The sequence below is a fragment of the Sinocyclocheilus anshuiensis genome, unplaced genomic scaffold (assembly GCF_001515605.1).
Source record: "Sinocyclocheilus anshuiensis isolate Anshui unplaced genomic scaffold, SAMN03320099.WGS_v1.1 scaffold652, whole genome shotgun sequence".
NCBI classification, from domain to species: domain Eukaryota; kingdom Metazoa; phylum Chordata; class Actinopteri; order Cypriniformes; family Cyprinidae; genus Sinocyclocheilus; species Sinocyclocheilus anshuiensis.
The window spans coordinates 293,591-307,001 of NW_015555769.1; the positions used below are offsets into that span (position 1 = coordinate 293,591).

Consider the following 13,411-nt stretch of genomic DNA (forward strand, 5'->3'; position numbering starts at 1 on the left):
GTTTTGATATATTTACGGTAGGAAATTTACAAAATATCTTCATGGAACATGATCTTTACTTAATATCCTAATGATTTTTGGCATAAAAGAAAAATCTATAATTTTGACCCATACAATGTATTGTTGGCTATTGCTACAAATATACCCCAGCGACTTAAGACTGATTTTGTGCTCCAGGGACACATATTCTGCAATATGAGTAGTTCAGCCAGAAGTGAACGTGCTGAAAATATCCTCACTCTCAGTTCATCCCAGATCAGGATGAGTGTGTTTCTTCATCAGGTTTGTAGAAATGTAGCATTGCATCAGTGTCTCAGCAATGGATGCTCTGCAGTGAATGGGTGCCGTCAGAATTAGAGTCCAAACAGCTGATAAAAACATCACAATAATCCACAAGTAATCCACAGCACTCCAGTCCATCAGTTAACATCTGGAGAAGACAAAAGCTGAAACAAATCCAGCACTAAGACCTTTTTAACTCATAATCCATAATAACGCTTCCTCCAGTGAAAAAGTGTTCTGGTGTGAATCAGGAGGGAAATCTGCACAGATCAAGCAGCGTTTAAACAGCTCTAAACACATATGAGAGACAACAGCAGATGCACTTTTCACTGGAGGCAGCGGAGGAAGGAACAGGATTTGAAAATGGTTTTCTGCATTGAGCCTGACACACACACGGTCTCTCCTGCTCTCACAGGTATCTGCTCCAGGTGTTCACCAAGCCTATTTTCGGAGAGGACACCTTCTTTCTGGAGCTGATCGAGCGCAGAGGCGCCACAGGCTTCGGCGAGGGGAACATCCGTGCGCTCTGGAGATCCGTGCAGGCCTACATGGAGAACGCAGAGCGTCACGAGACGGAGCGCGAAAACAAGCAGAGCACACCGAGCTGACATCAGCAACAACACTGACAGAGACTGTGATCTATATATATAAACACATGAGGACGACTCGGCTTTAGATTCAGTGACTGCAGTGCGATTGAGAACTGGTTTGAGTCTGTCCTCTGTTCAGGATTAGATGTTGGACTGTAAGAGTCTTCAGGGCACTTCTAATGCACATGGTGTATTATTCAGTGATGTCTAAACCTGTACTGTAATACATTGTACTGTATTTTCACTCGAAAACATTTAATTTTGACAATATAGCGGTACTGTTGACCTGTGTGTTTCTGTCAGATAAATCAACATTATGATGCCGATCTGTTCTTTTTGTCTCCTCACATGTGATCATGTTTAATTGCCATTAGGACCAGTTTGAGGTGTTTGAAACCCACATACAAAACCACTGCTAGAGAAAATCTAAACCTACGGAGTGTGACAACTAGCCCCGCTCTGACAGTGTGCTGTAACTCTAGCTGTATAAGCCGCCATCAGTCTGTTTTTCACTGACAGCTGGTTTACTTAAAGCAGACACACAATGCTTGAGTTCACTTCACATTTAAACGTGTCTGTCATGCTGCATTAGTTTCTCTTCACCAATATTTCTTCTCAGTCTCTTCTGTACGTTGGCTCTGATCTTCACCTGCAGCAGTTTCCAGATGTTCCTGTAGATGGAGTCAGATCTCGGCAGCTCAGATCAGTTTCCGGTCCTTCAGGGATGTTTTTCCACAACAAACCCAAACCCAGTAACACCAAAGACTAGAATACCTTAAAGCGTAAGTGTGGAACTTTCCAAAAACTCAACTCAGTCAGCTTCATTATCAGCCTTCGACCCTCCAAACAACAGTGGAACCTACATAATGAGCAGCATTTCCCCTTTTATTCAACACGTTTGTGTGTTTTATTCTATTCAGATCTTTCTTTGGGCTATTAGAGATGATTTATCAATAAGGAAGACTATTTAGACACCAGATTCTGAGTATTCTGTCCATAAACCTGTGATCAGGACTGGACATAATTAATTATCATAAAAGCCAATGAGTGTCAGAATTAATTTATCACACTGCAGGACCAGTGAAATTGAGTTTTACCAGTTATAAGACCCACTATGCATCCATATATCAATATCTGTTCATGTTGATTAAAGAGTCAGAGTATATTGTATGTGTCTACTAGCAATTTATTAAAGGACCATGCTGTTTTCCCTTCTTTCATTAGACAGATGTTGTAGTTTTAGTGTGAACTCATTGAATTAATTGAGCAGTTTATCATAGATGAACTGAACTTGTGTTTGTGTTGTGATGCGTTGTATTGTGTGCGGTGTTGGGCGAGTCCATTCAGTCGCGGGGGTGACGCCGCTTCATTTCAAACTGAAGTATTCATCAGAAACGCCTGTATCGTCGTCAGGATTCATAACTGGTGTTTTAAATGAGTTTGTATTTTGTTTTCGCTCAGTTGAAGGTGTTTAGAGTGCGTGTTGTGAGTGTTTTGTGCTGAATGTGGGTTCCGTGTCCCCCCGCGGCTGCCGCTGTGTGTGACCGGGAGCAGCCGCGAGATGAGCGGGGATGAAGATGATCTGAACGGCCGTGTTTACCGATCCGTCCCGCGCGAGGAGACGCGCCGCTCGCTGGCCCGTGAGTATACAGTCAGAACACGGATCAAACCGCAGTATATTTCGTTACAGTAACGCGGGCTCGCGTGCGTCGCTGTGCGTGAGTGAGAGAGTTTCCCGCGACGCTCGCGGAGTTTAGTAGCTTTTGTTACCGTGGCGCGGAGGAACGCTCACATGGACACCGAATTAAAGTCGCTCAGAAACGCCAACGCGCGGTGATCGTTACAAGTAAACGTTCCAACACGCGATCAAAGTTAAAGCAGAAAGTCTGTTCAACTGGAACTGGGAACTGAAAACTCTCAATAAACTTCCGACACGAGCTGAAAACTACTTGCTGATGAGTTATTCCATGTTTTTAGAGTAATTTAGTATTTTAGGAGTATTCTGTCTTTCTAAAGTACGTAGTATATTCAGTATGCAGTAATTTGGAGTATGCTTTATTTTAGGGTGTATTTTAAGAGTGTAGTATTTTTAGTATGACGTATTTTAAGAATATCCAGTCATTTAGAATACTTAGTATTTTAGGAGTATTCAGTATTTTAAGATTAGGCCTATGCAGTATTTTTTTTGAGTATTCAATATTCTAGAGTGTATTTTAGAGTATGCTGCGTTTTAGAATACTCAGTATTTTAAGAATATTTAGTATTTTATAGCACTCAGTATTTTACAGTGCTCCGTATTTCAGGAGTATTCAGTAATTTTAGCGTTTTCAGTATTGAGTGTATTTGAGTATGCTGTATTTTTGGTTATTCCGCATTTTAAGACTGCAGGGTTTTTTGAGTATTCAGTATTTTAAGAGTATGTAGTATTTTAGCATATTCTATATTTTTAGAGTACTCAGTGTTTTAACATTCAGTATTTTAAGAGTATTCAGTGTTTTTGAGTACCAAGTATTTGAAGAGTATCTGTATTTTAAGAGTATTTAGTATTTTAGAGTATTCGTTATTTTACAAGTATTCAGCATTAACAGCACGCAGTATTTTAAGAGTATTTAGGATTTTAGAGTATTTGTTATTTTACAAGTATTCAGCATTAACAGCACGCAGTATTTTAAGAGTATTTAGGATTTTAGAGTATTTGTTATTTTACAAGTATTCAGCATTAACAGCACGCAGTATTTTAAGAGTATTTAGGATTTTAGAGTATTTGTTATTTTACAAGTATTCAGCATTAACAGCACGCAGTATTTTAAGAGTATTTAGGATTTTAGAGTATTTGTTATTTTACAAGTATTCAGCATTAACAGCACGCAGTATTTTAAGAGTATTTAGTATTTTATAGCACTCAGTATTTCAGGAGTAATCAGTAATTTTAGAGTTTTCGTTATCGTCGAGTAATACTTATTTTAGAGTGTATTTGAGTATGCCGTATTTTTGGATATTCAGTATTTTAGACAGCATTTTAAGACTTTGCTATGCAGGGTTTTTTGAGTATTCAGTATTTTAAGAGTAAGTGGTATTTTAGCGTTTTCGGTATTTTTAGAGTACTCTGTGTTTTAACATTCAGTATTTTAAGAGCATTGAGTATTTTCAGAGTATTTAGTATTTTAGAATATGCAGTATTTTAGAGTATTCTCTATAATTGAAGGGTTGCGTGTGTTTTAATATTGTAGTATTGTATATTGTGTTGAGTACTATTAGAGGTAACTTGAGTACCGAGTGATGATGTGTGAACTAAAGCAGCAGCAGAGTCTAATCAGAATAAGAGCAGCTCTAGAGTTTCTAGCAGATTGTGTTTATCTAGTTATCAGCACAATACCAGCTCGTTAGCTGTGATCAGGCCGTATGCAAATAAAGGATTTTCACTTCTCGCTGATCAGCAGATGGGAAACCCAGTCTCTGCCCAGGTGTCTGAAGAATCATGCGCCGCCGCTTGTTTTGCAGTGAGCTGCTGCGTGTGATGCAGTGAAGTGTTGCGACATGCAACACAATCTGTTCCTGGGGAAGCCAGTTTTTCCTCCAGTCGCTGGTATGAATGTGTTTGTTTCTCACCTCCAGCCGTCATTTTCCGCTGAACTGTGCAGCGCCTGCAGTGTGTTTCACGGTGACTCTGTTCTCACCAGAGCGGTCAGATGAGGTTCAGCTTATTGAAAAGTGTTGACTGGCTGTGTTTACAGAGCCGTGTTTGTGTACTCGAGAAGCAGAGCAACATTTCCCAGGGCTAATTCATTTCCTACTGAAGGGAATTGTTTCGGTTAATGTTTGTAGTGAATAGCTGGGTGTATCTGGGTGATAGATGTCATATTGTCATTGTTAGACATCAGACAGAGAATGCAGAACAGGTTTGACTGTTCCTTTGAAATAAAAGAGGCTGATTTTGACATTTACTTAACCGAAGGTGTGCACATTTAGACACTTGTGTTTAAATCCCTTCATTTATGCTTGTGTATCTGTGCGTTCGTCTCGGATAGATCTGCGCTGAGTGACGTGACGCTGATCGCTGTCTTGAGTTTGATCAGCAGAAAGGCCTTTGGACTTCAGGCCTCCGATTGTGTCTTTGTCATGCCGCAGTTGTGTTTTGATAACGAGGTCACGTAACAAGCGGCCGTAAACGCGCGCACCACAGTGGAAGTTCCCATAATGAATCACAAGATTGTTTTTATGAGCTCGCTGACTTTCAGTTATTAGCAGTTCCATATTTTTACAGCATGTTGACATCAGGCTCTGAGAGGGAAGTGCTTCGTAAGAGATCATGAATCACCGGAGATTGGCCAAGAAATCCGTGACGAGCACAGTCCGTACTGATGATTGTGTTAAAGCTCAAGTAAAACTGTGAAATAAGGTTTCAGTTTTAAATGGTTTGTTCGCCCGTTTGTCATGCATTGAAAATAGGTGAAGACAGACGCTCTGACCCCCAAAAATGCCAAAAAAAATCATCCATATTCCAAGTCTTCTGAATTCACACAATGCTTTTTCTGAGAAACCGACTGAAATTTAGTTATGTTGCTTACTAAAAATCATCCCCTTCATTGCATCTCTCATGTTTCAGCCTTCAAACGGAGCAGGTTTTCATGTGTCATATGGACTAATGTTTTGATACTTTATGGTGCTTTTTAAAAAAAATAATTTTTAGAGCATCCAACCCATTCACGTCCATTCCACGGAAAAGAGCGTCGTGAACTTTCTGCTAAACTTCTCAATTTGTGTTTGAAACACCAGCATCACACACTCATTTTTGGGTGAATTCACCATTTAAAAGCTGCATTGTACACATAAATTGTGAACGTTATGAGTTTCTAAGCAGGTTAGCGTGTGTTTGCGATCTGTCGGTTTGTGGCGAGCGCATGAATGCTGGCTTTGTGCGTCTCTGTGCAAATGTGGGTTATTGCCTGGTAACAATTTAACAAGCGCTCTGTGAAACGGCCCGTTTCCAGATGAGCTTACAGTAAAATAAACTGGTTTATCGAAGCTTCACGTTTGCTGTGGAGTCGAGTGAACGTGAGTGAAGAGATGCTGCGTGTGTCTTTGTGTTTATGTTAAGCGGCCGGGCTGCTGAGACCCATGAAAGCGTTCGGGGAGCATTCTTTCCCTTTCCTCGTCCTTTATGCTGCTATTGTGTAAGCTGACCGAAAGGCTTTGGCAGCTCGCTGGCGGTGTTATAAACTGGAGTTTGAAACTCTTGGCTCTCACTCACTGTGTGGTTGGAGTTCATTTCTTCTACATGTGTTTCACAATAGGATCTGTGATGTTTCTGTTGCCACAGACTTGGCCGACCTCGTAAACGGCCCGCGGCCGCGCTTCTCTTGCTAGTTTAGTTTGGTTTGGCCCGAAGCGCGAGGAGCGTCAGCTTGCAGCGAGCTCACATGACTAATTGATTGGCCCTCGAGGACGCTGTGTTGAATGGAGAGCTGTGGTTCTGCCCTTTTCTGGAGGGGTTTTTCTATTCACGCTTTTGCTTTTGAGAAGAGTTATGTTCAGAATGAGTTGGCAGCCGTGTGAGCTCTGGGAGCGTGTGTAACGTTAGAGCTCCTGGGTGTGTTCAGCAGCAGAAAGTTCACCCAAAACACACTCGGAAAGGACCGCGTTCCCTCTGCGTCTGCACGTAACGCTCCATGTTTTCATAGTGATAAACTTTCCTGGATCTCTGGGTCTTTCCCTCACCGCCGGTGCTGTGAAAAGAGCTTCACTGTGTGATTGTCTCGTCATGTTTTTGGGGCTGTGTGTCTCTCTGAAGCTCCGTCACTATAATTTGCACCAGGGGAAAGTCATTAGCGTGTCAGAAACCAGTCGTCTGCGGGAGAACGATGCCTGCGGCTCGCATACTTTCAGAGAGGAATCTAACGTGTTTTTCTCATGTGAATTCTGTCATAAAAATCCTAAAAATGGAATACGTTTTAATAAATAAGTCTTATTCCCATCTGTATGAGTTAGACATTGCTCTGTTTTGCAGCTTTTTGAACCATTAATGTTCACTAGGGCTGGGTTTTGACACAAATTTCACGATTGGATTCGATTCTCATTCACAAGCTTGCGATTTGATTCAATATCGATTATTTTGGATATATATCAGGTACAGTGCATGCCAAATTTTCTCAAGGAAAAAAAATCTCAACTAATGCTGTAAAAATATACATGAGAGTCAGTTGGTACAACATTACTATAATATTGAAGGTTAAAATTAATGAAGTTTTTACAATAAAGTTACAGTTACATATTAATATTTCTACTTCAATTCGTTTTTTTATATATAAACATTAAATGGTGGCTGTCATAACTTGATGGATTTATTCAAACATAAATTAAACACTGAAGAACAGTAAAAATTATAATGAATATATTATATGGTGCATATAATGATGAATGAGTTTATGGTCACCGAATATGTTTTTCTGAGGTAAATGTGACGTGACATTGTAAAAGTACCAAAGCACAATGCTTATTTTGATTTATTGGATGGGAAGTGCCCTTCAATGTTCCAATGAGTCGATTAATATCGAGATATCGATATTTTTTACCCAGCCCTAATGTGCACGCGTGTAAATGTTTCCAGCATTGCCCTCTCAGAAGATAATGATGATGATGTGACGTTTCTCCTGCTCCTCCTGTGAGTGAAAGTGCTGCAAGTTTGGTGAGGAGATGGTGACAGGAGTTGCTTTAGTCTGAAGTCTGTGGCTCGGAGGAAGTGTGGTGCTCTCTGAACGTCGAGTCACGTATCCGCTGGCTGAAGTCAGTCTCGCCCTTCAGATAGAGCTTATCGCTGGCTGAGCGTCCCGTGAGTGTGGAGATATCAGACACCCAGCGTCACCACACGCCACACGCATGTCTGTTTGCTCAGCGGCTCAGACGAAAAATTAATATCAGGCATGTTTGATGTAAAGGGCTTTCAGCCTGTAGCACAATTTTTATGCACCTTTTTTTTTTTTTAATGATTGTTTTGATTTGTGTATTATGATTTAATATAGAATTATAATCAAATTAATAGCTGGCCAATTGTGTTCCTACAAATTATAACACATTTAACAGTTTTATCAATTCATCTTTTTATCTATTTTTATCACGTTTATTGGGCTGGATGTAGGGTTGGGTATCATTTGGGGTTTTTTTCGATACCGGTGCCAAATCGATACTTTTAAAAACAGTTTCGGTGCCTGAACCGATACTTGTTAAAAAATAAATAAATAAAAATTCCGAAAAAAAATGAGGGATTGGCCATTAGCACTCATACTGGACAGCAGAGGGCGCCCTCGCACAGAAAATCCACATATCCAGTCACAGAAGTAGCGGAACTCATGACCCTCCAGGAAATCCCTAATATGGACAAAGGCATGGCTGTTATAGCTGTAACTGAGTAAACCGAACATATAAACGTTTTGAATGATAAAACAAAGACAATAAACACTCGACTGCGACAATATAGTTTATCTGTGTTGTTCAAGCCATCTCTGGTATTTTCATAATAATTAAGTATATTTATAATCCATTGCTAATCGATGTATTCTTTTTAAAGTAGCCTATGGAACATATTTTCTGCCTCATGACAAGAAGCCGCATCAGATCACAGAAGGAAGCATTTGACTGGTGTTGTGGAGTAAAAAGGTTATGATGTTTTGAAATGTGAATACAAGGGAGGTTTAGCTTTAGGCATTTTAATTTAAGCATGTTTAGCTTAGTTAACGGAAGCTGCTGCCATCAGAGCAAGTGTAATTACTGCATTCACGCGCTCCTCGGATGCTCTCATTTCCCGAGTTGTGCTTTAAGTCGGAATGTGAAAACAACATGGACACTCTCGTTACCTATGTGTTGGATTTGTATTATTAGAGTTTTCCGACTTGAGTTCACGTGCATTTTCTCAGTCTGGAAATTATTTTTCACGTGCGGTGCCGGTGATGACGCTTCTTACGTCCGTTTTGGAGAACCAGAGGGCAAATATTTCAATCGAGCGCTCCTGCATGGCACCGAAATCTGCATTATGATTCGGTTCTAGTACATACCGGTTATAATCAGCCCTGCTCTGTTTAGTTTTTTTCTTTCTTTTCATGCTAAAAATATACCATAAGATGCACTTTGTAGAAATGTAGCTCGTCCAACTGTCAGATCCATAAACAGATCTCGGAGACTTTAGAAATCTAGTGATCTGATTGTCAGCGTTCAGAGACTCTGAGATGTTGATGTGAAGCTCTAAACTCACATCTGGCTCCCATCAGCGGCTCTAGATGGCTCTACAGTTCCTCCAGGAGCGAGGCAGCCGTGTGTTTTGATAACCGTGAGGCCACACTTATTTTCGGCCTGTCCCGGAGGAAGAAATCACATGACCTCGGTTCCGGACACGGCTCTACAGTGGTTTCTAGTAGTTTATAATGCTTTTATTCATGCACCCGGCTCGGTTTAGGTTAGGTTTTTTTTCTTCTTTTTTAAACTCCGATGTCATAAGACTTCTCAATGTCATGCATATCATAAAACTAAAGAGTGCACTGCTATAAAAATTTCAATCTGACTTTCTCGCTCAAAGATCGTAATCCAACTTTGTAATTCATCGAGATAATATTGTTCCCTGAAGGGGATTTCAAAAGCATTTCTGCTTCATCCAAAGATGGTTTTGTGTCCTGTTCTGTGTCCAGGCTGAAGAGCGTTTGGTACTGATGTGGGAGTGATCGGATCGGATCAGCGCGGCACTCCAATGATGAGCTTCACTAGAACTGTCCTGCACTGGAATGGACTGTGGCAAACATGTGTGTTGCCACGGTGATTATTCACACTAAAACACTGGAAAAGAAGGCCGTCGATGATGTAGCATCCACAGAGTCTCTGCAGCTGGTAAGACTTCACATTAGCGCTTCACATTAGAGGCGTCATGCATAATTTACTCCCTAATTATCAGTGCTGAGCTTAGGATTCTGCTCCAGATCCAAGCACATTCTGTTTAATCAGATCCATGACGGTCAGGCTTGTAATAATTCTCATTAGCATGGCTGTAGGTTTGACAGGTTAAATTGTTGGATTAATTTTGGAAAAAATAACACATTGAAATACCCCGTCCAGACCTGTCCATCATCTTACACTGATGCAGTTTCTGATGAACCTGATGCAGGACGGCTGACTGTTAGAATGCAGTTATATGTGACCCTGGAGCACAAAACCAGTCTTAAGTGTCAATTTTTCAAAATTGAGATTTATACATCATCTGAAAGCTGAATAAATAATCTTTCCATTGATGTATGGTTTGTTAGGATAGGACAATATTTGGCTGAGATACAACTATTTGAAAATCTGGAATCTGAGGGTGCAAAAAAATCTAAATATTGAGAAAATCATCTTTAAAGTTGTCCAAATGAAGTTCTTAGCAATGCATATTACATATTGATTAATCAATCAGCATTCATATAGTTGATTAGGTTAAAACGTTTAATTGCTTGACAGCACTAGTAATTTTATGACTTGTAGTAACCCAGAAATGACTTTGTTTTCTGTATAGACACCCTGTCGTTGTGAAGCTGTACTCGAACGTTTTGTTTGGCGTGTTTGAGTCGATCAGACTGATAATCTGTCAGACAGAGGATCCTCGCTGCATGTGCGCTCTAGCGAGCTTTAGTTGTGGTTTACATGATGTGCACTAGTTAGAAGGCACATGGAGGGGTTTCCTGTCCCCGGTGTGCTTGTGTAGGACGCTCATCTGATCCATCTGTGTGTTTCTACAGCATGAGCCGCCGACCATGAGCCAGGGGACGGCCCTCTTCTCCTTTGGAATCATGGGTAAGTACAAATACACCGCAAAGTTGACTTCATAACGATCAAACATCTTTCTGTTCCCTTCACTGATTGGATCAGCGTGTCTTCACCTCCATGAAAGAGCGAAATAGAAAGTGTGCTGCCCTCAACATCTGCTCATTTAGCTGGTACCCACGAGGCCTAGTTTCAGACGCCACAGGTGCGAGCGTCTCCGAGCTGAACGTGTGTGAGCAGCTCGATGTTTGTTCTGATACTGTTTGTCTCCAGAACGACTCCTCTCAGAAAACAGAGCTAGTCTTTGAGTGGAATAAACAGAGTTGACTGATCAATAGGGTTTTGTGCTGTGTGCCCACAGCCAGAGGATTTCTGCTTTTGAGAAAAATGCTGCTATTCTGATCCGCTGGGTGTGAACCTGAGCCACACGCTGCCATCTGAACAATCCCTGGACATCATCAGGGCCAGGGACCCCCTCGTAATTATAACGGTGATTAAGCAGATGCGTACTGTAATGTGCACACTTAGATGCCATTAGAACTTACATTTTTGTGGAATTTTTTCTGGACTCGGTTTTAATTTAAATAATCTAAAAGCATTTCTAATCAATTGCATATATAAAACTTTAACAACTTAATATTTCATTAAATTGTTACGATAATATGGCCAGATGGAATGTTTTATTTTTTCAGAAATACTGTGTTGTCCGTTTTAATTTTTCTGGATTTATGCATTGATACATATTTATTATCAAAAACAAGTGGTGAGCAAAGCATTAACAATTTAATCTTTTAAAATGTCATCAAATGTAACAATTCCTTTTAATTTTAACATTTATTATTATTATTACTACTACAACTATTACTTTGAGAAGTACATTATACTGTGCAGTAGTAATATATTTCTGTCACAATTTCAAGTTAAACCGAACTCTTATTTTGACGGGTTGTCATGAAGACCTTTGAGTTTCTGTGCTTTTGTCAGATGAAATGTTCAAAATCTCATGATCTGAGTCTAGCAGCTCTGGAGATGTGGTTCATGTCCTCATATAGGGAATGGGTAGGGCTGGGTATCGAGTTCGAATACTTTTTAGGCACCGACCGAATTGCCTCGATACCATTGAGTATCAAAAAATGTCTTGTCGTTCGCTACCACATTTTGATACCTAAGGGGTTCATCTCGTCAACGTCAGTGAGCCAATAAGCATGCAGCATGGTTGATGTGCCTAGATCAAGTTTTTCTGGGTTTCTTATGCACAGAACGCTCGTCATCAGAGACAGGGCGGGATATGAACGCGTAATATGATTGACATGAGTTTCCTCTGAGTCAGAACGGCGATCGCAGAAAACAGACTGAGAGCGCTGGAAGCAGCTAATGCTCATCAGTAAATCAGTGGAAAATTAATAGAAATTATGATTCTAAGCTATGCTTTTTAAAACGAAAACGCACTAGTGTAAAAGTAGCCTAAAAGATGTGGAAACTGAAAACTATTTGAACTTTATTCAAACTATTTGCACTGATTTGTTGTGTTGGTTTCATGTTGTTCCTTTGTGCTTTTTTGTTTCTTTGTGCAGTGGCTCAGGAGATTGTTTTTTTTTTTTAGGTAATGTAATCTTGTTCAAACGAATTTCAGAAAATTGGTATAAAAAAAAGTATCGTTCAGGAACCGGTATTGAAGTCAAGGTATCGGTATATTTTTGAACGATACCCAGTTACGCATGCTGCAGTATGTGTAGTAGAGCGAACTTAGACACCGTAGAGTATAAGTGTATAGTATGAGTTTTTAGTATAGAGTGTGAGTATAGATTATGTAATATTGAGTGTATGTAGTATAGCGTGGAAGTATAGATTGAGTATGTATTATAGAGTGCGAGTATGTAGTATAGAGTATGATTATAGATTTAGTATAGCGTGTGAGTATAGATTATGTAGTATAGAGTGTGAGTATGTAGTATAGAGTGTGAGTATAGATTGAGTATGTAGTAGGGATGCTCCGATCAGGATTTTTGCAGCCGATACTGAGTACCGATTTCTTGTCATGGTGATCGGCCGATACCGATTCTGATGCTTCAAGCTTTATATAGACGGTTTCATCGGGTGCACGCGCCTGTCCGAAGTTAACTTCCGGTCTGTGTTTGTTTATCAGTCTGGCTATGGCACCGGCTACAAACGCAGTTAAAGTTAAGGTGATGAGTAGACTGAAGTTTTCAGGTGGCTCAGGTGGTTGTGCTGTGGGATGTGTTTCCCATACATTTATTTATTTGTGGTGCTCGCCACAATATCAAAACTGACGGATTTTCCAAAAGGCTTGGTTGAATAAACATGAGCACGTACTGCATGTTTAAAAATCAAAACGAGGTGCAGGTGTTTTTATATCACTGTATTTCTGAAGGAAGTCTATCTTTAGAAAAAATTTGATGTCATTTTCATGTCATCTTTCATGCGTTTGTGCAATTTTTCAGCGTTTGTGAGCTCAGCGCTGCTTTACAGCCGTTACCGGGGAAACCTCTTTTTCCTGCCGCTTTAAAGCACCTCCTGCTGGCAGAGAATGAATTTGCATTTTTCAGTAAGTACGTCTGATTTACACAGCAAATAGTGCTGGGCGGTATACCGGTTCATACCGAATACCGTTTATTTTTGTTATGATATGAATTTTTAAGATACCGCAATACCAGTGTATGTCGCTTAAACAACGTTCGGAACACGACACTGTTTGAAAGGGGTCCCTTTTCACTGTTGCACTGTGGTGAGGGAACAGCTGT

At 40.3% G+C, this 13,411-nt stretch overlaps 2 protein-coding genes across 4 annotated transcripts in view; both read left to right on the forward strand.

The window, feature by feature from the left end:
* Nucleotides 1–2,062, forward strand: part of hpdl (4-hydroxyphenylpyruvate dioxygenase-like) — a 5,274-nt gene extending 3,212 nt beyond the window's left edge. Inside the window, exon 4 of one of the 2 annotated variants that reach the window (XM_016468360.1) lies at nt 698–2,062. In XM_016468360.1, the coding sequence (XP_016323846.1) occupies nt 698–958 (261 nt within the window). In that variant the 3' untranslated portion in view covers nt 959–2,062. The remainder of the gene's footprint in view (nt 1–697) is intronic. The other variant, XM_016468359.1, reaches the window with a different exon arrangement.
* A 231-nt stretch (nt 2,063–2,293) lies between these two features.
* Nucleotides 2,294–13,411, forward strand: part of fam53b (family with sequence similarity 53 member B) — a 17,415-nt gene continuing 6,297 nt past the window's right edge. Inside the window, exons 1-3 of one of the 2 annotated variants that reach the window (XM_016468361.1) lie at nt 2,294–2,512; nt 9,548–9,743; nt 10,625–10,679. In XM_016468361.1, the coding sequence (XP_016323847.1) occupies nt 9,657–9,743; nt 10,625–10,679 (142 nt within the window). In that variant the 5' untranslated portion in view covers nt 2,294–2,512; nt 9,548–9,656. Of the gene's footprint in view, nt 2,513–4,210; nt 4,459–9,547; nt 9,744–10,624; nt 10,680–13,411 lie in introns of those variants that run through there. The other variant, XM_016468362.1, reaches the window with a different exon arrangement.